At 39.6% G+C, this 25,213-nt stretch overlaps 1 protein-coding gene across 1 annotated transcript in view; it reads left to right on the top strand.

Moving 5' to 3' along the window:
• The window catches only part of LOC306844849 (metabotropic glutamate receptor 4-like), a gene marked incomplete at both ends in the record, with an annotated part of 121,504 nt that extends 110,533 nt beyond the window's left edge, over positions 1-10,971 (top strand). The window contains one exon of the mRNA XM_079377261.1: positions 10,922-10,971. Within this exon, the coding sequence (XP_079233387.1) occupies positions 10,922-10,971 (50 nt within the window). The remainder of the gene's footprint in view (positions 1-10,921) is intronic.
• Between the last annotated feature and the right edge of the window lie 14,242 nt (positions 10,972-25,213).

Genomic DNA, 25,213 nt, shown 5'->3' with positions numbered 1-25,213 from the left:
TTCAGCAGCTCTCTATAGCAACACTTTGAATTCACTGCAGTGGAACTATGTGCTTTTGTAAATGGTATTAAGAGTCAGCGACTACATTAGCATGTGCCCTTTTGAAAGATCTTACTAGAGTTATTTAACACAAGCTGTTTTTTTTTGCGTGTAAAGCAAATGCAAGCTAACAAATAACTTCTCCGTGGCTCAGGGATGTCTAACATTTCGTGAATGCATTAAAGGGGAAACAGGATCTCCTTGTTGATTCTAATTGATTAGTGATCCTCCTTTAAGACTTAAATTGCATTAAGTAAAAGTGTCTGTTAAGTCTCTTAATGTAGCATAATGTGATAGAAACGTTGCTAGAAAGTGTTACAATTACTTCTAAGTGAATTACATGACTTTGAATTATTATGTAGCCTAATTGTATTTCTAGTCAAGCAAGGACTCATCTCTTTGTGCATGTTATATGCAGTAATCATCGTTATATTATTAGCATGGATGTGCTACAATAACATAGCTTTCAAGTAGAGTTGAATATATCGTGACTTTGTGCACGTGACTGACCAGAAAAGTACCAGATATGAGTGAGTATCCTCACTCATATCTGACTTGTGAATGTTAAAAACCATGTAAAAGATGGTGGGGAGTAGCTAGCAGTAGAAGTTTTTTTGTTATGTTTAAATTACAGCGTAATAATATTAATCTAAGGAATATGCATAAATAAAACAAATGTTGTATAAAAACTATATAAGATATATTCACTTGCCCTTATCCACTGTTAAAAATGAAAAAATACATTTTTGTTCAAAAGTTTCAAATATGTTTTGAAAGAAATTAATGCATTTATTAAGCAATAAAGCATTACATTTATCAAAAGTAACTTCATTTAAAAAAATTATTTTTCAAATAAATGCTGTTCTTTTGAGCTTTTTTTTTGGCATATTAGCAAATCAGCATATTAGAATGATTTCTGAACGATCGTGTGACAGTTAAATTCAGCTTTGCATTATAGGAATACAGTATATTTCAAAATATATTACGACAGAAAACATTTTTAATTGTAATATTTCTTCTTTTTTTTTATTCGATTTATTTATCAAATAAATGCAGCCTTGTTGAGAATAAGAGACTTCTTTCAGATACATTAAAAACATGGTAACCCAAAACATCTGAACATTAGTTTCTAATTTAATTTTGGTATTTCCATATTTGTAGAATCATTCTCAGGTTCACTTGAAGGCAGCATAAAAGACACTAAAATAAATCCAAATCATAATTATTTTCAATAAATATTTTATTTTGAAAATACATTAAAGAGCTGTTTCAATTAGTTTTGTGTTCTGGGTCTAATTCTGCATACATATTCTATACATAATCATTTTGGGTTTTTGCACTAGGCAATATTATACTTTAAATTGAATTATTCATGCAGCCTAATGAGGCAGGATGCAACCCATGAAAAAAAAAAATCTGTATACCTGTGCAACAGTGCATTCTGTCAAGGTGACAAGTCATTAATAAAGCAATATGACACATTTCCCACCCATTGCTTTTTCACAATTTTTAAGGCTTTTTCACAATCAGGTGTCTAGAAAGTCTTCACAGTCTCACCTTAATCTCATATGTGATGTTGCTCACTGTGTCTTCTCCGAAGCACCTAAAGTCACACTTCTGAAGTCACACTTCTTGTCATCTCACCTACCGGTAGTAAGAAAAGATCTTGAACCAATCAAGATAAGGAAAAGACATGTTTGATGTTGCTATTATAATACTGTCAACCCATATATGTGACATATTATTCACAGTCATAGCGAGATGCACTCCATTAGTGCATCTACAAAAGTCAGTACTTGGCTAGCTGTTTTATCACTGATATAAAAGACACTTTAGGATTCCAAAGTAACAGTCCATCTTTGATATCATTGCAATGCAGAACGTGTATAGAGTTTAGTGATGCATATAAACAAGATCAAATTGTAATGCGTGTGTGATGTTGCCTACAAAGATCATAGAAACTTGACAAAGAATGAGGATAAGAAGATGAGAATGACAAGGTCAGTAGATCAAACTCATAGTTAGGTTATACACTCACCTAAAGGATTATTAGGAACACCATACTAATACTGTGTTTGACCCCCTTTCGCCTTCAGAACTGCCTTAATTCTACGTGGCATTGATTCAACAAGGTGCTGAAAGCATTCTTTAGAAATGTTGGCCCATATTGATAGGATAGCATCTTGCAGTTGATGGAGATTTGTGGGATGCACATCCAGGGCACGAAGCTCCCTTTCCACCACATCCCAAATATGCTCTATTGGGTTGAGATCTGGTGACTGTGGGGGCCATTTTAGTACAGTGAACTCATTGTCATGTTCAAGAAACCAATTTGAAATGATTCGAGCTTTGTGACATGGTGCATTATCCTGCTGGAAGTAGCCATCAGAGGATAGGTACATGGTGGTCATAAAGGCATGGACATGGTCAGAAACAATGCTCAGGTAGTCCGTGGCATTTAAACGATACCCAATTGGCACTAAGGGGCCTAAAGTGTGCCAAGAAAACATCCCCCACACCATTACACCACCACCACCAGCCTGCACAGTGGTAACAAGGCATGATGGATCCATGTTCTCATTCTGTTTGCGCCAAATTCTGACTCTACCATCTGAATGTCTCAACAGAAATCGAGACTCATCAGACCAGGCAACATTTTTCCAGTCTTCAACCGTCCAATTTTGGTGAGCTCGTGCAAATTGTAGCCTCTTTTTCCTATTTGTAGTGGAGATGAGTGGTACCCGGTGGGGTCTTCTGCTGTTGTAGCCCATCCGCCTCAAGGTTGTGTGTGTTATGGCTTCACAAATGCTTTGCTGCATACCTCGGTTGTAACGAGTGGTTATTTCAGTCAAAGTTGCTCTTCTATCAGCTTGAATCAGTCGGCCCATTCTCCTCTGACCTCTAGCATCAACAAGGCATTTTCGCCCACAGGACTGCCGCATACTGGATGTTTTTCCCTTTTCACACCATTCTTTGTAAACCCTAGAAATGGTTGTGCGTGAAAATCCCAGTAACTGATCAGATTGTGAAATACTCAGACCGGCCCGTCTGGCACCAACAACCATGCCACGCTCAAAATTGCTTAAATCACCTTTCTTTCCCATTCTGACATTCAGTTTGGAGTTCAGGAGATTGTCTTGACCAGGACCACACCCCTAAGTGCATTGAAGCAACTGCCATGTGATTGGTTGATTAGATAATTGCATTAATGAGAAATTGAACAGGTGTTCCTAATAATCCTTTAGGTGAGTGTATGAGCATCAATAGGTTTTCTCATGTGTCCTTTAAGGAAAAGAGTTTTGCTCTTGGGTGAATTGTAAATATAATCAATAATAATATGAGTCTGCTTTACATCAGCCGTCAGGATTTGTATGACTAAAAAGATCAATGTAGGTCTCCTTGAAATAGTCTCTTGACATCATAATCGTGCATGACCACCATACAGCTATACTGATGAATAACTTGTTGATTTCAAAAGCGCAATATCAACAAATATCAAGGAAAGTGTTTTATTTTACTATTTACAGGGTATCTGCAGAATTTTTAAAAATCAATTTAAGGCAATTTATGACTGAGCTGCACAAGTAAAATGAACACCGTATGAGTGGGGTTGGACAATATCTGTGGTAACATATTAAGCCAAAAAGTGACATGATTTACAATTCAGATACAGGTTTTCACAAAAATAAAAATCTTATAAAAAGGTATTTCAGCCTTTAAATCATTTTTATGAGAAGGGATAAATCAAACATATGAATTATTATATTAATTTAAAACATAAATATTACTCTCTAAATTGTTTAGATTTTTAGAAGGCACCACACATGAAAAAAATACTATAGTAATTTATAGTGAATACTATAGTAAATATTAAATGTAAATTAATTACGAGATATATAGGTGTGTTTCATAGGCTTGCACAAATTATAGTATACTGTGATTTTAAACCAGTAGTGCAGGCTATTCAAACTTTATTTAAGCAAGGATAGCTTAGTTTTGAATGAAGGAGTTATATTTTATTATAGAAAAACAATCCTGTCAGTCGGGGTTCCATTAGCCAGACCCGTTATCCCGGGTTATACCGGGTTTTTACAGTCAATTCTATGTCCTACAAATAAATACACACATGGTCGGGGACAAGATATATTAACACAAAGATGACCATTTCAATTTTTTGTGTGTGTGTTATTCATATGCAAGTGAAATCCCTGGAGATAGACCTAATGGCTAAAGACATACCATCCATTCCGTTACGAGAGCTCGCGCTCTCTCTCTCTCTATGGAGACTTTTTTTTGAGTGTTTTGTATCAGACGATGTGTGAAAAGCAACTAATAAAACATTTATTTTACCTGACTGAGGCGTTATTAGCGAGGTAAAGTCTTAATATAAATGTAATGTTGTTGTTTTTTTTAATTAGCCTATTGAAAATGTTTGTAATACCTATATTAGAATAATATAAAATCTAAATAAACAAAATGGATCGGCATTCATTTAATATCCCCAATTAAATTTAAATAAACATGATGGATATAGGCTAATCAAAACGACAATCAGACTCTGTCAGAGTGGTGTATATCTTTATAATTGGCTATTTACAGTGCAGTGTCTGCATGAAGAGTTCATTTGCAAACACAGACAACTTTCTCAGAAATCATGTTTCTTCATTGTGCATTCCAATTAATCTCAATCAAACTGCAGTTGGTTATTTTGACAAAAAACAACTAATTAACACAATAAAAACATAAAACATAATAAAACAAGATTTTGAAAAAAAAAAAAAAAATGGAATTATCTGATTTTGCAAATAAACTCTTCATATCATGTTACAGTGCTTATTGTATCCTTATAATAATGGATACAGCACTGATGTGGGCATCCTGGCGATAACATATGAAATGAAAAAAACAAAACAAAAAAACTTTGAAGTAGCCAGTTAAGACAAAAACATTGTGGATTAATTTAGGCATTAAAGTTTTTACATTGTAATGTAATGTAGGTCAAAATCCCTTGCTACATGTACTGCGTTAGACTTCACTTAGAATAAGTCCTAAGTAGACTAAGTCGCTTTGGATAAAAGCTTCTGCAAAAGGATTAAATGTAAATAAAAAAATCTGAATTTATTCGAGACCTATACAGTGCATACGCGTAAAACATCCACTACGTATTGGATCTGATCCAGTAAGTCATCGTGCTACAGGCTGCAGCGAGGACCTCTTGAAATAAAGCGGTCCGTTCCCCCGATGACGGCTGTAAACAAAGCAGCACCGGGCTCATAAACGCTGCTTCATCAGGCATTTTATAGGCAAGATTAAATGAAAATGTCAACGATACATTTTTGAGGACACCTTCAGAGATACATTCACATAAAGACATCCGTGCCTTGTTTTGACTTTAAAACGCGCAGCGCTCATATTTATTCAGTGACTTAATTGCCTTTTGAGGTTTAATCCAGCCATATCGCGATTCTTGCCTTTCCACCCCCAACTGTAAGACCTCTTGAAATTACAATTAAGACTTTTCTTATACCATTTAACGTATTTAAAACTTTTTAAGGCCTTAAAAACTCCCTGCCCTGTATTTTAAGGTAGCCCATCGGGCAGGGCGATCTTACATTTTGGTAGCCCGACTGGAAAACACAATAGCCCCGGGACGTCGGGCTAGTGATTTTGCGAGCCCTGCTGTGCATTGAATCCTTAAAGAGATAGTTCACCCAAAAATGAAAATTGTCATCATTTACTCAAGTTGTTCCAAACCTGTATGAGTTTCTGTCTTATTTTGAAGAATGCTGGTAACTGACAGTTGCTGGTAGCCATTGACATTAATAGTAACAATACTGTGGAAGTCAATGGCAATCAGCAACTAAACGGCTATCAACATTCGTACAGGTTTGCAACAACATGTGTGTGGGTATGTAACTATTCCTTTAATGTGATTATATAATAAATAATAATTTGATGCATAATAATTTTCAGACGCCTTGATCCTTCCAAAAAACAAACAATGAGTCCGACTTACAATTTATTATCAGAAATATGTTTTCATATTTTTTTTAATATTGTGGCTAAACAAAGCAAAATTGTGAAGATATCATGCAGCATGCTTTATTACTTCTGTCTGTTAGGCGATACACATCTAAAAGGAAGCTTACAGTATTTTTTTGTTAGGATTAGTTAATGTATGCAGTATATTCCTTCAGGCTACCTTTTAATGACAATTACATTTTTAATGCCTCCTGACAATTTCTGCGCAAGGTCATTTAATTTCAGGGCAGATTGGGCCAGCGAAAAAGCACCTCTGCATATCCAAGTTCAATGGGCCTTAAGGCCAAATGGGCCCCAACAGGTTCAATTATAACACAGAAACATATAAATCTGTGTTTGCAATAGGTATTCACACACTACAGAGCTGATCAATATAAAGATGGAGATTTTACACTGTAGATTACATTCTTTTAACCTGGATTTGGCCTCTTGTATCATATTGCTAGATTTAACTGCTCTGTTGTTTAATTAAAATAAATAAACAGTACTCATGAAAAATGCAAAAAACACAAAATCCTAGGATGCGTTTGAAGAGTACTGTCCCTTTAAGAGTGTGTTGGTGTTAGTCGCTGTGTGCATGTAATGATAGCTGAGCTGAGCTGAATGCGCTCATGCATAAAAAAGGAGTTCATAATGTTACTTTGAAATGCATAAGAAACTTATTTCAGCACCAAATTATGCCTGTTCATTTATCCGTCTGTGCAGTTAGCCAAAGCTCAGCTATCCATTTTGCGCATAAAATCATTTGTTTAGACACACATTTGCAACGACAATACTCTAAGGGTCAGGGATACATGTGTTCATAGTTGTAATATGAGCAGTATCATTAGAACATCCACACAGAACACCCAGTCCATCATTCAAATGCAGTGGGTATAACTTTAAGCTGTTTTTCAAGGACTATCTAACATCCCAACATCCGCATGCTAGGTGGGATAGACTTATTTTTTTTTTTTCATAATTCAAATAGTGTGTGAGTGTGTGTGTGCACTGTATATTTTTTTTCTAGCAGATTTCAGAACACGTACTGTGTCTTAAGATAAAGTTAGTGTGTCATTTTTTATGCAAAGTTTGTTTACAGTTCACTGAGTGCCAAAGACAGTTTTAACTATGACTCTGAGCATTGCTTGGATATCAATCATTATTTGCACTTGCATTATTTGCACTTAGTGTAAAGATGCATTTTTTGCTATTTAAACAGTATTTACACTCTTTACACGTCTAAGTAGCAGTTTTTTTTTTCACTTAGTTTCTTATGTTGCTTTCTCCTATTTCAGCTTAACGGGGTCATATAATGCCCATTTTCCATATGTTGATATTATTCTTTAGGGTCTTAATGAAAAATCTGTAACATAGTTTGATTAAAATTTTCATTGGTAGTGTAAAAAACAGGATTACATAGACTCATTTAGGTAGATCAGGTGGCGCATTCCCTTCAAAAACAAACGTAATCCTCTTCAGCTGCTCAAATGTCGGGAGTAAATGACGAGCTATGCTATGTTCATTATTACATCCAACAACAAAACACCTCAATCGCTTAGGAGTCATTCTTGCCTACATCTGCTCCAGCGGTGAAACAACTAATGACAGCTCACTCAGGGCGGGTCTGAGGTATGACACCAGTGCAGTCTGGGCTAAAACGCTACTGTCAATCAAACTATCGTGGGAGGGGCCTCCGTCCGTGTGACGTCACACGGACAGACGGCTCGATTTGAGAAAGGGGAAAACATTTAACGAGATTACAAAAAAAAAAACACTGGGTGGATTTTTATGATTATACGGTGGTTGTGTACACACACTGCTAACACACATTTCAGTTCAAACAACTTGTAAAAGTGCATGACCCCTTTAATACACAGAGACAACTATAAGTAAGCTCATTTCTTGGATGATTTCCTCCCAAAAGTGATTTAAGCCTATAGGCTGTTTTATAAGGGTGTGATGCATAAATTTGATGATGAGTTGAGTTGATGTATACAAAATAATACGGTAACACTTTACAATAAGGTGTCATTTCTTAACATTAGTTGATGTATACAAAATAATATGGTTATGCTTTACAATAAGGTTTCCTTTTCTTAACATTAGTTAACTGCATTAGTTAACATGAACTTACAATGAACAATACCTCTGCAGCATTTATTAATCTTCAAATAATGTTACATTTTTAAAATCAAATGTTGCATCTGTAAACATTAATGCACTGCATAAACTAAAATTAACAAAGGTTAATATGCTGTAAAAATATATTTCTCATGCCAATGAATGTTTGCATTGTTAATGTTTGCTAACTGTAAAAACTCTAGCTCATATTTATTTAATATAACTTTGTTAGGAAACTTCCTAGCAGAGATAAAATACTGAAATTAGCTTTTTGCATAAGTATCCTGTCCCTGCATCGCAGACGATCCTAATTTACACAGATGGAAAATAATTGCCCTGATGAGGACACAATTACCTCGCAATTGTGCTCTGCCTGTGAATCATTAAAATAACGACTGCATTTTCTGGATAAAAAGAAAAAAATGTAACCCTACAGTAAAGGGATCATTATTCAGATTGTGAATATAAAGTACATCTTCAAGGTTGAGGTACTTCAATGTGACGCAACCGATAAAGAAAATGTTTAAATCGCTGTAAACAAGTTGAATGCAACACATTTAAATGAACATAATGCACATACAGCTGATATTTTCTTTTAAAAAGAGCACTCGGGGGGTTGAAAAGCAATTTAAAACAATCATTTGGATCCAGCATTGATTGATACGCACTATGAAATGCATAAAGTATGCATACCACAAAAAAAGAAAAAAGAAAAAGATTTTAGTGTACAAGGTTCAATTTCTTTTTCCTCTTCATGGCCATATGATGTCAAACATGTTACACTTTGCCATGCGATTCATTTAAATGTTGTAGTGCAAAATCATGAAGTCAAGAAGCAGATATCCGTTACTGTCATTTTTCAGTCATTCTGTTTGATACAGATTCATTAAAATGCTGCTAAATTATTGTAAACAAAGCCTGACTAATATATGTAACCGCTCAACCTGTGTTTCAGGATATGTTGATGATAACTAAACAATGAAGACAGGTAAAGACTTTAATTATTGGTTATTGCTTGGCTTACTGTTGGACCTAATTGTTAAACTCAATCATGTTCCATTTAGCTTTAATGCTTAAACTGTGCATATCAATTAGCTTATAACAGACAATGCATTGCGCTGACATTTGTTAGAACTGCTAAAGACACAAAAAGCATGCATGCCACATTGTTTTTGCAAATCACTTGTTTGCACAGGGTTTTTAGCTGAGAAACTCTATGCTGGATAAGGAACTAAAGATAGCAACAAATTAGTTTTTATGCATTTTTCAACCAACAGAGAGTAGGTATGAAAACTTTCAGAGCAGTGCATGGCCTAGATTGTATAAACACAAACACAAATTGGGATAGCAGACGCAAATAGAACAGTATAAACCTATGCTAGATAAAATCAAGTACCTCCAGTGATATTTTATATAGAGAAAGAATCATTAAAATTTGGTTTTTGTGACAACGTTCCTCTGTCTAAGCTGAAATGGAGCTACTTATCTGACTGTACCTACGGGTTGGGTCCAGTAGTGTTGGGTCAAATATCACCTCACCTTCCTTATTCCAACGGCTCTGCATGATTGCATGAGGTAACCTTTTGATCTCCATATAACGATGCAATGAGCTTGAATTTTCCATTGTCCCTTCTACTTTGGCAAGGTTATTACATGAATAGCTGAAGGCAGTGTCACTCATGCAACCTTTGCTGATTGTTTGCACTACACGGCTATTGCAAGATGGATGCCGAATGACATGATTAGGCTGTTGATTACAGGTTTTTGTTGAACGAATGCTTTAATAGCAGACTTGTCACTGTTAACTTGCATGTTTTTGAAGGTATTAAACTGTCCTCGTGTGCAAAAGGTGACAACAGTTGCAGTCACATAATCCATACTTTGATATCAAGAAAGACAGAGTCTGGTATCAAACAAGACACACTACTTGACTGCTGTCTAATTAATAGCAATATCAAGGAAGTTGTAGTCGCATTGGAAAAGGACCTGATGAGAAATGAAACATACTGCGTCAAACCACTCTGCTTTTGATAAAGATCTCTGTGAGCGTGTATCTGCTGAATTGCCTCATGAGTTTCTCGGCGAAAAATGCTAATAAAACAACAGCGTTTATATTTAAAGGAATATTTCACATAATCATGAAAATTTGCTGAAAATGTTATTTACGCTCAGGCCATCCAAGATCTGAGTGAGTTTGTTTGTTTATCATAACAGATTTGGAGAAATTTAACATTACATCACTTGTTCACCAATGGATCTTCTGCAGTGATTGGGTGCCGTCAGAATGAGAGTCAAAACAGCTAATAAAAACATCACAAATAATAAAGCTAATAAAAACATCATCTTGTCTGAATCAGGAGAGAATAATGCACAGATCAAGCACAATTTACAACTTTAAAGAAATATGTCAGTGGATTTTGATGTAAGAGGTCAACAGGGATGGACTTTTTCACTAGAAAAAGTGTTTTATGAATTATGGACTCTTTTTCACAAGACATTGATAACTGGATTGACTGGAGTCATGTGGATTATTTGTGGATTATTGTGATGTTTTTATCCGCTGTTTGGACTCTCATTCTGACGGCACCCATTCACTGCAAAGTATTTACCGTTTTCATTTCTTCAAATCTGTTCCAATGAAAAAAACAACTTTCAGCTTTCATATTTTCAGAAAATTTTAATTTCCTTTAAGCACTTCTGAGACTCTATTTTTATCACATTCTCTCTTCCCTTGCAGGACTCAGCCCTAAACAAACGTACATCAGCTACAGCAACCACGCAATCTAGGTAAGTGATAAAAGGCCACTACCAAATCCCAGAAGTGACCCCTGGAAGACAGCATTTCAAGATAAATCACTCTCACGTTATGTCACTTATGGAAGTGGTTGGAAGACCCCCACAGACATGTTTCCATTAATGAAGCTTATGTGAAGTCACACAGGGAGCATCTGGGGAGGCCGAGACTGTTGAGACGGTGTGTCGGAATGACGGTCTGTCACCCAGACTATTCCATTACAGCTTGCTCTATCTATTCCAGATGTCATTGTTAAAGTGATACACACTAATTAAGGACAACATGTCAGTGTCTGCTGTTTCATTGACGCTAACACTATGTGGTGGCTTTAAAAAAAAAAAAAGAAGAAAAAAGTATTTAAAAAATAATTTGGAGCTTTTTCCTCTTGTTTTCTCCTTGGTGATGACAACAGCAAAGACAGTGACCATTGTTTACAGATGTTAAGCATGCTGGTTTTGACATCCTGTGCTGTGTTGTTTTTTCTTTCTTTATTTCTTTTCCCTTTTTCCAAAAAAAAAGAACCTTCTGGAATGCTGTTAAACTATGTTGCTGTATTGTTACCTCACCATGGGCCTTGTGAAACTGTTGAAGATGTACAAAGTGCTCTTTGGAGTAATGTTTGCTTGTGCATAAGTACACACTTTTGAGGAACTCAAAATTGCCCTGTTGTCAAAATGTGCTATAGCTGTCACAGTCACCTGTGCAAATCTGAAATCACAATTTAGAAATGGTGTGACATTCGTTGAACGCTCAAGATATCGGAACCAACGTCCACTGGACCGGGGCGGCGCGAGTAAGTCACTTTCATACGAATACAGCTATCCAAGACTCTTCTGTGGAAATTGGAAAAAAATCATCTTATGTAAACCAACGGTTCCAAGAAGCTCGGATGATGCAGTAGATGACAGGATCTTGTATTCATATCTGGAAATGTCAGGTGATAGAGAGAGACAAGCTGATTTGTCTCTTTAGGTGTTTGTGAATTTAAGATTCAGTTCTTATTATTTCTCTCTTCTTTGTTTTTGCACTGTTTGTGCTGCAGAATAAAATGTCTATGTTGACCGTGATAAATGGCAACTTAATGTGTGTTCCTGATTGCTAATGTTTGCTTTTCATCCTAAAAGAGAAAAAACATCAGAAACAGTGCCTGAATTAAAGTATTTGTAAAAATAAGACATATGAGGTATGTGAAGCATGTTAATTTTTATACATAAATAATTTCTAATAAAGAAATTTTTCAAAACTCATTGTTTTCTGAAACATCATCTCTGCAATGTTGACAAAGCGTCAGATGTTTATGTGAGATGTGGCTTGAGCACACTGCAATACGGTTGCTAGGTTGTCCTAGGTGGTTGCTAGGGCATTGCTTGGCGGTTACTATGGTATATGCTGTTTTTCCGCCGTCAAATATAAACCAAAAGTCGGATTGCTTAGAAAAGTGATAGCGCAGCTCTCTTCTATAAACCACAGATTTTGAGTGAAGATTCAGGTCTGTAGTTCAAACTTGGCTTTTTTTTGTCTGCAAGAAGAAAAATATAACAAACAATAATACTTATACAAGCATAATAGATGAACCCTAATCTTAATAAGTAGACTCAAGCGTCATGCTTTTTAATTTAATAATGCTTTTGCATAAAAATAAAAAACCTGAAAATGCAGTATTTAAAACAACCAAGTTGCTGTTACGGGGTTGACGAGACGTGAGACGTGCGGATCCATTCGCAAGGCTTTATTATAAAACATGGTCAAGACAGGCAGGGTCAGGAGACAGCAAACAGGTATGGCAGAGGCAAGACAGAGCAATCCGTGGAACAAGCGAGGGTCGACGATCGGCGTACAATATCCAGACAGGGCAAGGCAGAGAGATAATCCAATAAACACGGGCAGGGTCAGACACGGCAAGATAAACAAGGCAAGACTCGGAAAACTAGGACTAGAAAACGCTTCGTAAGGTAGACGGGCTAACAATACTCGGCGGTGAGCAAGAGCAAGTCCCAGGCTTAAATAGAGTGATGGTGATTGTGAAATGGTGATCAGGTGTGGGCGAAATAGTGAACAGCTGTGCAAGTCGTCAGTGCAATGGATTGTGGGAAATTGAGTCCAGTGTGCTGTGTAGTGTGAAAAGTCCATGTGGTGAACGGGTGACCTCTGGTGGTGAATGAGTGGACGTGCAAGCCAGGATTCGTGACATAGCCCCCCCCCAAGGAGCGGCTTCCAGATGCTCCTAAACAATCCAGGAGGGCGGTGGCGCGGAGGCGGAGCAGGGGGAGGGACGGAGGGCCAGGTCCTTGAGGACGTGGGAAGACCGGGGATAGAGGCAGAACCGGCAGAGCAGAAAACCAGGGCGGAGCCAGAGAACAGGTCAGGACCGACAGAGCAGAGGCCCACCAGGGCGGAGCAGACGGCACGGGAGCCCACCAGGGTGGAGCAGACGGGACCAGAGCCCACCAGGGCGGAGCAGACGGGACCAGAGCCCACCAGGGCGGAGCAGACGGGACCAGAGCCCACCAGGGCGGAGCAGACGGGACCAGAGCCCACCAGGGCGGAGCAGACGGGACCAGAGCCCACCAGGGCGGAGCAGACGGGACCAGAGCCCACCAGGGCGGAGCAGATGACCACCAGACCCGAGCATAAGACCACCACGGCGGGGCAGACAACCACCAGACCCGAGCAGAAGACCACCATGGCAGGGCAGAGGACCACCACAGGGAGGCAGACAGGGCAGGAACCCGTGACGGAGACTGGGATCTGGGCAGAATAAGGACAGACAACACCGAGAGAGCAGGGACAGACAACACTGAGAGAGTCCTTGTTGCAGGGCAGGACGGGACCAGATTCCACCTGGGCGGAGCAGGAGACCCCCAGAGCCAGACAGCTGACCACCACGGCAGAGTAGACGGAGCCGGAGCCGGAGCCCACCAGTGTGGCGTAGACTGGGCATAGTATCTCCACGGTAAAGCGGACTGGTCAGGAAGCCATGGCAGGATCAGGGATCTGGGGAGAACAGAGACAGACACCACAGGGAGAACAGAGACAGACAACACAGAGAGAGTCCCCATGGTCACAGGAGCCGTGACCGGGCAGGTCGAAGGTTCACAGACGGCCTCCATGGCCGTGATTGGCCAGGACGAGGATTCACAGACGGCCTCCTTGGCCGTGACAGGGCAGGGCGTGAGTTCACAGACGGCCTCTTTGGCCGTGACAGGACAGGGCGTGAGTTCACAGACGGCCTCTTTGGCCGTGACAGGACAGGGCGTGAGTTCACAGACGGCCTCTTTGGCCGTGACAGGACAGGGCGTGAGTTCACAGGCGGCCTCTTTGGGGCGCTCTGGAGGAGCGGGTACTTGAGGGCGCTCTTGCAGCGCGGACACTTGAGGGCGCTCTTGCAGCGCGGACACTTGAGGGCGCTCTTGCAGCGCGGACACTTGAGGCTCGGGAACGGCACTCCTGGCCGTGACAGGGCAGACAGTGAGTTCAGGGACGGCCTCCGTGGCCGTGACAGGGCAGACAGGGAGTTCAGGAACGACCTCCATGGCCGTGACAGGGCAGACCATGAGGTCAGGAGTAGGTGCCACCACTTCAGGAGGTTCTGCAGCGGAAGCCACCACCTCTGGAGGCACTGGAGCAAACTCGTGGACAGAAGAGGCCTCAGCAGCACACTCGTGGACAGGAGAGGCCTCAGGAGCACAGTGTGCAGCCCACACACTCAAAATGGCAACCGCCATAACGGGAAGCACTGAGATCAGGGGAACAGTCTCTGTAACAGCCAAGGTTGAGGCCCTGGGAATGCCAGCTACTCGCACCGACATCAGTGGTGGGTCCATCACACTGGATATCATAACTCGAAGGACTGACCTTGAATCTGTGGTAACAGCCTCTGGCTGAGGGGCTGAGGCGTGAAGAGACTCTGGCTGAGGGGCTGAGGCGTGACGTGACTCTGGCTTGACGCGAGCAGACTCTGGCTTGACGCGAGCAGACTCTGGCTTGACGCGAGCAGACTCTGGCTTGACGCGAGCAGACTCTGGCTTGACGCGAGCAGACTCTGGCTTGACGCGAGCAGACTCTGGCTTGACGCGAGCAGACTCTGGCTTGACGCGAGCAGACTCTGGCTTGACGCGAGCAGACTCTGGCTTGACGCGAGCAGACTCTGGCTTGACGCGAGCAGACTCTGGCTTGACGCGAGCAGACTCTGGCTTGACGCGAGCAGACTCTGGCTTGACGCGAGCAGACTCTGGCTTGACGCGAGCAGACTCTGGCTTGACGCGAGCAGACTCTGGCTTGACGCGAGCAGACTCTGGCTTGGCAGGCTTGACGCGAGCAGACTCTGGCTTGGCAGGCTTGACGCGAGCAGACTCTGGCTTGGCAGGCTTGACGCGAGCAGACTCTGGCTTGGCAGGCTTGACGCGAGCAGACTCTGGCTTGGCAGGCTTGACGCGAGCAGACTCTGGCTTGGCAGGCTTGACGCGAGCAGACTCTGGCTTGGCAGGCTTGACGCGAGCAGACTCTGGCTTGGCAGGCTTGACGCGAGCAGACTCTGGCTTGGCAGGCTTGACGCGAGCAGACTCTGGCTTGGCAGGCTTGACGCGAGCAGACTCTGGCTTGGCAGGCTTGACGCGAGCAGACTCTGGCTTGGCAGGCTTGACGCGAGCAGACTCTGGCTTGGCAGGCTTGACGCGAGCAGACTCTGGCTTGGCAGGCTTGACGCGAGCAGACTCTGGCTTGGCAGGCTTGACGCGAGCAGACTCTGGCTTGGCAGGCTTGACGCGAGCAGACTCTGGCTTGGCAGGCTTGACGCGAGCAGACTCTGGCTTGGCAGGCTTGACGCGAGCAGACTCTGGCTTGGCAGGCTTGACGCGAGCAGACTCTGGCTTGGCAGGCTTGACGCGAGCAGACTCTGGCTTGGCAGGCTTGACGCGAGCAGACTCTGGCTTGGCAGGCTTGACGCGAGCAGACTCTGGCTTGGCAGGCTTGACGCGAGCAGACTCTGGCTTGGCAGGCTTGACGCGAGCAGACTCTGGCTTGGCAGGCTTGACGCGAGCAGACTCTGGCTTGGCAGGCTTGACGCGAGCAGACTCTGGCTTGGCAGGCTTGACGCGAGCAGACTCTGGCTTGGCAGGCTTGACGCGAGCAGACTCTGGCTTGGCAGGCTTGACGCGAGCAGACTCTGGCTTGGCAGGCTTGACGCGAGCAGACTCTGGCTTGGCTGGCTTGACGCGAGCAGACTCTGGCTTGGCTGGCTTGACGCGAGCAGACTCTGGCTTGGCTGGCTTGACGCGAGCAGACTCTGGCTTGGCTGGCTTGACGCGAGCAGACTCTGGCTTGGCTGGCTTGACGCGAGCAGACTCTGGCTTGGCTGGCTTGACGCGAGCAGACTCTGGCTTGGCTGGCTTGACGCGAGCAGACTCTGGCTTGGCTGGCTTGACGCGAGCAGACTCTGGCTTGGCTGGCTTGACGCGAGCAGACTCTGGCTTGGCTGGCTTGACGCGAGCAGACTCTGGCTTGGCTGGCTTGACGCGAGCAGACTCTGGCTTGGCTGGCTTGACGCGAGCAGACTCTGGCTTGGCTGGCTTGACGCGAGCAGACTCTGGCTTGGCTGGCTTGACGCGAGCAGACTCTGGCTTGGCAGGCATGACGCGAGCAGACTCTGGCTTGGCAGGCATGACGCGAGCAGACTCTGGCTTGGCAGGCATGACGCGAGCAGACTCTGGCTTGGCAGGCATGACGCGAGCAGACTCTGGCTTGGCAGGCATGACGCGAGCAGACTCTGGCTTGGCAGGCATGACGTGAGCAGACTCTGGCTTGGCGGCGACGACGTGAAGGGGTGCTGTTGCTGCCGCCATTTTGTGAGTGAGTGAGGTGTCGCGTTCCTTCGCGACACCCACAGTAAAAGAGGAGCCCACACACAGTAAAGCATAGTCCATAAATTGACTGAGAGATGAGCGGGGACCCTCGCGGATTAACCTTGACCGGAGCGGTTGATTAATGCCCTCGCAAAAAAAATCTATAAGTGCATAGTCCGGCAGATCTGAAAAATAGGCGAGGTCTAAGTACTCCTGAATATAATCCTCGAGCGGTCGCGAGCCCTGCTCGAGGGTTAATAACAGTCGTGCACAGTCCATACCTGGCCAATGTCCTCTTGAAAAGCCGCTGGATCCTTGTGTGGCCGAGTATTCTGTTACGGGGTTGACGAGACGTGAGACATGCGGATCCATTCGCAAGGCTTTATTATAAAACATGGTCAAGACAGGCAGGGTCAGGAGACAGCAAACAGGTATGGCAGAGGCAAGACAGAGCAATCCGTGGAACAAGCGAGGGTCGACGATCGGCGTACAATATCCAGACAGGGCAAGGCAGAGAGATAATCCAATAAACACGGGCAGGGTCAGACACGGCAAGATAAACAAGGCAAGACTCGGAAAACTAGGACTAGAAAACGCTTCGTAAGGTAGACGGGCTAACAATACTCGGCGGTGAGCAAGAGCAAGTCCCAGGCTTAAATAGAGTGATGGTGATTGTGAAATGGTGATCAGGTGTGGGCGAAATAGTGAACAGCTGTGCAAGTCGTCAGTGCAATGGATTGTGGGAAATTGAGTCCAGTGTGCTGTGTAGTGTGAAAAGTCCATGTGGTGAACGGGTGACCTCTGGTGGTGAATGAGTGGAAGTGCAAGCCAGGATTCGTGACAGTTGCATTGTCTCGTAATGTGCAAATATACTATTGTATTTATTTTTATTAATATTCTTAGTCAAAAACACAAGAGGAGTGTTCTCATGCCTAAATGAAAAATATTCTCTTTTGTGCATTTAAAATTTCCTTCAATAGGCACTTAGTCTTGAAGATTATGAGACAACCTGACACAAAGGCACAGTGGAAATGAAAAGAAATGTCATCTGACATTTTTTTTTTTTTTTTACAACAGGCAGCCGTCTATCATAATGTGCATTTCAGAAGACCCATTATTAAGTGTGAGATGTATCTGCCATCAGTGGCAACTGCGCAGAGGAAGACAGGTGCTATAAAGAAAAGCAGCGGTGCTTTGACTCTGTGATGTATAACGGCGTAGCTACAAGACATAAATTATAGGCCATGTTAGGCTTATTTAGGTCTGTCTCGAATACAGCACATAAAACAGGGACTTGATTGGAATGCTACTCCATCTCTCTGACAGTGCTTAGAAACTGATGGAATAGCATACAATGAAGGGTGGATCAGAATGCTGTGCAAAGGAGGTCATGTTCTCTGAGATCAATACATCTGTGTGTGTGTGTGGACATTGTAGTTTGTTAGCCGAAGAAGATTCTTCCTTATTTATGAGTTAAACTTTCATAAGCATTATTTATTTGAATTATAATAGTATTATTACAATTAATTTATTAAAGATAAATATTGTAAATGTATTATTATTATTTAATATAAATATAAGTATTTTAAAGTACTAAAATTATTTAGTGTGTGTGTGTATACATTATATGTATGTATATCATTGTAATATTGCTGCTTTTATAGCGAAATATGAATATTATTGTCATCCTGAACTGTACATTATCCTGAACATTACACAGCTATTGAATAAATAAAATATAAATAAATGAAATAAAAACATGAAATATTGATGTGAGTAGGAATTAATTTTATATGTGAGAAGAAAGTGATCATAGCATGCTATGAAACATGAAACAATGTAGGAAAGTGGTTGCCAGGGACAACAGTCAAATATACGGTTTGGCTTATATAACCAGAGAATGTTGTGACTGACTAATCAGAATCAATTATTCCACAGAGGTAGAGGTATGTAATAATTTATTAATACTGTAATAATTATTCTACATTAGCTCTTTTAACCCAGCATTTTCAGGAGGCAGTATCTTAAATATTTACAGAAGTAGCCTATTATTTGTTCATTCACACGGCAGTCTTTCCAAATTTCCAAATGGGCTACAGACTTTGAATGTGGTTTCAGACTTTTGGACCCCACTGTATGCTCATTTACAGTATATGTTTTACATATAATTAATATTTGCAGTCTGATCCTTGCAGATGCTCAGCCCGTAATCATGTTTGACTGTTTTATTTGCTGATAATTTACACCATTATAGCACAGACTGTGTTATGTACGAACAAATGTACTTTGTTAAAAGTATATTCATTATTTTTCTTATAAATATGAATTTTTCATGTAAATTGAGTGCACTGAAGTAACATTTTAGTCGGCTCATAATTGGTGATACGTCTAATCATTTTACAAATGTAGTTGACTTTATGCACATTGCTGCTCAGTTTCCATTTCAAATCAGCTGCATTCAAATCCATTTATACACATTGGAGCTAATCAAAGAAATTGCAACAAACAGGTTGATTTCAGTGAAACAGCACCTCATAGTGGCACTCTGTGGGTGTGTGTTTACCATGTGTACTGTGGTCTCATATATCACATTCTGTTAAGCTGCGTAAATACTGTATGAACAACCCTATAGCTTGTCATCACGCAAAACAGACACTAAAGCTATTTAAATTCCCTGACTAATTTCCCGCTAACTCTACCTTCTGCCTGAAAGAGGAATTCACAAACACTTAACGATAACGGATTAGGTTTTGTAAATGTGTATTTGCAGGCGTACATATGTTCGGTGTTGGGAAAAGGCTGTGATGAAAAGCGGCTTTGTTTACAGTTACAGAGGTGTCAAGTAATAGTCGGGCCAAGCAATTTGCACCGAGCCTCAATCTATCAAAATGGCAGCTGGTGCAGCAGGTCCTTAGAGAATTCTCCCGAAGAAAGTAGGCTTTATTTGTTCCCTTTATATAGTTTACTGTGTCTTATGATTAAAATGTCAAAAAAGAAAAGATCAAGCCTTTGCAGGTTGAACTCTAACATGCTTTTCTCAACTGTATTTTCTACCAACGCTCTCTCAAAAATATCAATTAGTTCCAATTTGAATGGCTGACTTCATGCAGTGTCTGAGTGTGAGTCCATCTGTCTGGAAACAAAGTCATGTTTACCAAGTATCAGGTTGATGTTATCACTGCATTTAGCCAAGTTTGCCAGTCTTTTCCTCTCTAATTAGATGTTTGTGTCCAGAAAAAGCTGCAAAGTGGACTAGACTTTATATCAATGTACTTATACTGTAAACGAGACCAGATTTAAACAATGAATGAAATTTAAATTAACCAGATTTGAGTAAAACACAACTTAAATGTGATATATATATATATATATATATATATATATATATATATATATTACAGAATATAGAGTCCTATGTATTATCCTTATGGTACGTTTTGCCCTTATTAGAGCTTGACAGCTACTGTCCACCATTAAGAGCAGCTTGGATATTTGACTAAATAACATATATTGCAATCCATAAAAGAAAAAAAAAAGATGATTATTCAAATCAATGTTAAAAATTAAATTTTAGGACATTGACTCCAACACATTTGCTGAGCTTTGAAGACCAGGCACTTAAACAATAATGAACAACGAATAAAAGAATCCAACAGGATCATAAAATACAGAATTAGGTCAAGTGTATTTGCTGGATTGTCCCTTCCTCCCAAAGCATAAATTCACTCAGAATCTTCCCCCAGTTCTGCATAATAAACTACAGGCTTAGCAGCTGAGCAGATCCCAGAGCTGCTGAACTGTGGATGTGGTCTCAAGTGTTAGTCACGTCACGTTCTGCTTTATTATTATTGTGCTCTTGAGGAAGTCATTTAACCCTAACTTGCAGTGTTGTGCTCCGGTGGGAATTCCCTGCAGTCGCTCAACACAATAACTGTGCTCTGAAGTATCCACTTACTAATTGCTATGAATCTAAATTATGCTCTCATCCGATAGTTGAAGAAAAAAAAACTACAAAAAAAAAACAAAAAAACACTTGGGCCTCATAAAATTTAGCTTTTTTGAGAAGTTTGATCAGAGGCCTTGTGCTCATGGAGGTGGCCATGAGATACAGTATTTTAATTATGTAAGCTACGGCCAAGAAATATTATGCGGCGTTTACAAGGTCTGTATTGTAAATACTGTACTTGTTGGTAATTAATAGGGGTTTTAGTTTTAGGTTTACAGATCTGTCTAGCATTATTTATTTATTTTTATCTTTATTTTTATTTTTTTTATTTTAAGTCAAGAGAAAGCTTTTCATCAAATAATAAAATTACCTTTTAATATATATATTCATATAAAAATGTTAAATTGTAATCATATTTGTCAAATATTATTATCATATTAAATATAATATTATATTATATTGTTATATTAAATATAATATTTGTCAAATATTTCATTTTTCAGTTATATATTTTTGACCAGATTAGCAAAAAATAAACCAGAAAACAGTTGTTTTAAATGTAATAATATTTTACAGTTTTTTTGTAAATTTGATCAAATAAATGCAGTCTTTTTAAGCATAAGGGACTTTTACAGACTTTAAACTTTTGAACAATATTGTGTACGTCTTGTGCATATGTATACTACAATATGTGCAACCACTTATCTTTAAAAATTAGTCAAATCAAATATATATTTTACACTTTGCAGCACACATGATGTGTCCAATAAAATTATATTTTGCATCAAATGCCAATGCAGTAAGCTAGACGAAGTAATAAGCACTGTCAATAACATATGTTTTACCCTGTGAGGACTCCAGAATGCACTGCTGCGTCAAAACCCTGGGAGGCCAATGCGCTCTCCACTCAGAGCCTCTGGGTAAACGTGCTGCACAGCTGTTTGATTGATTACGAGCGAACCACAGTTGCTTTGATTAACAGCCAGTCTCTAGCTTGTCACCGAAGTATCTCGCTTTTTACTTGTCAGCAGATTGAGAGTGGGTAATTTTGACCAGTGCACTTGTCACTGGTCTCAGAGGGATATAAGCGGTAATCACATCTCGATTAGGGAGCTGTACACTGCAAATTACTCTATGTTGGTGTTGTGACAGTGTTAATTTACACAAGTTGAAAGATGGAAATAGGATGTTCGAGTAATGTGCAAAATGCAAGATACAAGCCAGCAAGCGGACAAATTAGTAGTGTAATTAAAAACATTTGTTTTCACAGATCATTGATGCCTTACAGTTGGGTACAACTTGCAAAATGTCAACAGATGCGAATCAACTGAATTCCAAAAGATCATATAGATTCTAATTACAGCTTTTTCTGTAAGACATCAATAAACATCATAAGGGCTAGAAAGCAAAAAGGTATTTGTGACTGGAGATACTGACAAATTAATATTAGTACAGTATGTATAGCTCTCAAATTTGAGTGTAATTAGGCCTATAAAATTTTAGGTTAAAAAAACGTTTTTTTTTTTTTGTCATAATTTCAGCTCTTTTTCACACATTGGCCATTCATAATGACCTCATCTGTTAAGCTTCAAAATGAGACAAAAAAGTCCATAAAAAATACACCACACAAATGGAGGAGTTCAATTCCAATCAATTCATTGATAATTTTCCACTCCAGTGAGCTGTTAAACACCACCAGATCATTGTGTGAACAAATCGTTCTTTTGGGCCGGTTCTTTTCAATAAACCAGTTGGTCTGCTTCCCAAAGCAGCATGTCGGACTAAATTCTAATTGAGAAAAGCCTAAATATATTTCATAGATAGATATTTTTTGTTTTTGAACCATATAAAATATATATATTTTTTAAATTATAAACATTATCTGATATGTTATTTAGATTTTTATTATGTTTTATATACTTTTATATACTTTTTATATAATTTTATATTACTAATTTTCTAAAATGTAAATATACATATACAATTTTGAAGCATACAAAATTACTTTTAAACACAAAAATCTAACATTTTGCAATAATAAATATTTTTTTTTTTATGTTATATAGCTTAAATTTATATATGTATTTTGTATTATGAATATACATTATAGAATGGAATATATAATACTTGGCAAATGTGTGTTGGTATGTAAAAACAAAATTGAAAAAAAATAACATTGACTCAGAAAATACATATGTGTTTCATAACAACTTATGTATCACACTGTGTTATGCAATTTTTTGTCACACAGTTAATTTATCATGTTACATGACAGTATTTACAGTACATTCATCATAAAGTCTTTTTTTGTCGTCTTGTTATAGTGAGTATCTATATATCAAAGTTGAATCTTAAGCCCCTTGAGGTTGTCTACTGGTTTCCAGCCCTGCAAGCTTTGACTTTACAGGCTTGAAACATTCCAGGCCCATAATACACCCAGGCTGTCTGCTTTATCACAAGACTGTGTTGATACCCCTCTGACACGCAGCCAAGTCAGATCCTTTGTGATCTTTCACCTTTTAAGAGTATTTATCGTCATAACACAGGATCTGGTGACATTAATTGGATACATCACGAGCAAACCAGTGGCGGTAGGGTCAAGTCAACAGAGAAGACACCATGTTTGCGAGATTCTAGCTAGAGATCTAAAGAATTCACAGTCCACAGGCGGGATCCTTATGGGACGGCTATTGGTTTAGCCTCCTATAGAGAGGGACAGAGAGAGAAGAGAAATTAGAAAACACATGGACACTGAATATCAGGAGACGACGGGGAAATCGTGTAGCCTCATGGGTAACACGAGAATGTACGAAAAATCACATTGAGCACGAGGCAAATAGCTCGCCAATTAGCTGTTGGCTAGGGGTGAAAAATGAAACATTGACTGCAGCTGTAAATAGAGACATCTCGGTTTTCAGCGCCCCACCCCCACCCGACTCAACCTGCCCCCACTGATCACATGACATACAGAAAATACCATGCAGGCCACACACTCGCGCTCCCCACCCTCTGTGGAAGACTCCTCTGATAGAGCTTCCAGGTGGATTTGATCGACAACTGGAGGCTTAATATATCTAGCACCTAATACATGCATATATAGCACTTTATGTGGAACTCGTGATATGTCGTTGCTGTTAGTAATATCTCAGGCTTTTTGGGCTGCGTTCAAGGTTGGGATTGTTGTGGTGTCAGCTTGAGGGTGAAGTGAAGATCAGGGTAATATTTATCAGGATTATACAATTGAGCCAATACAATTGCTCCACCCACCTTGGTTACTGTCAGTCACTCAGAGGAGCTTTGCAGGATGTTAACAGTTAAATGTACTCATAAATTGGAAAAAAAAAAAAAAATTGTAATGTAAGACTCCAGATTTAGTACAATGGCCTTCCCCTAACAGTTTATGCACTGCTTGTGCATCTGTGAAACAGGCGTAATATGATAGTTTCACATCTGTTGGGAATGAATGTAATAGACTTTGGTTGGACACAAATGGTTATAAACCACAATTGGTGATCATAAAGGTTCAAAAATAGATTAATTTAACCATATAACAACAATACCAAAATTAAAAGAGAAGTCCACGAAATGAACTCGACTTCCAACAAAAGAAGTTGTCGTCTCATGCTGCTGCTTCTTCAGCAATGTATACAGTACTACCGCCCAGATTTTCAGCTAGTCATGGAAGGATGGGGATTTTTAAAAGTCTTTGTTAAAATGTTAGAAGCCATGAGCCAAACATTCCAGCAAACTGTATCACATTATAAACTTTGATTTAAAGCAAAAAAAAAAAAAAAAAATATATATATATATATATATATATATATATATATATATATATATATATATATATATATATATATATATAAAATAAATACAAAACTATTGATTTTGATTATATTTGTTATGCATATAGAAACAATAGGCCTCATGTTTATATGTATGTATAATATGTATCGCAAAATATGCACATATTAATTTTCAAATACTTAGGCTAGGTAGCAATGACAAAATTGAAATAAAAACAATGGATAATTATAAAACCATTGATTTAAAGTTTATTAAACTGTTGATTCCTCCATTCTGTATATAGAAACAATATAATATTTCAATATATTTTTATGTGCATTGCGAAATATGCATATATATGTATACAAAATTGTAGGTAGTCTGAGAGCATATGAAGTCTACATGATTCACACTGCTTGATGGGAGTAGGCAGGCACTAAAAAGTTCCTTTATTAGTATTTAAGGCCATTTTTATTAGGCAGTGGCTATTTGCACTAAGTGTAAATATCAATTAGATACTATTTACACTACAAGTGCAAATAGCATATGTGACCCTGGACCACAAAACTAGTTTTAAGTCTCTGGGGTATATTTGTAACAATAGCCAATAATACATTGTATGGGTCATTTTTCTTTTATGCCAAAAATCATCAGAATATTAAG

This window comes from Barbus barbus, assembly GCF_936440315.1.
Source record: "Barbus barbus genome assembly, chromosome: 25".
NCBI lineage: Eukaryota > Metazoa > Chordata > Actinopteri > Cypriniformes > Cyprinidae > Barbus > Barbus barbus.
The sequence above is the reverse complement of the archived record's forward strand: the minus strand, read 5'-3'. Positions and strand labels throughout refer to the sequence as shown.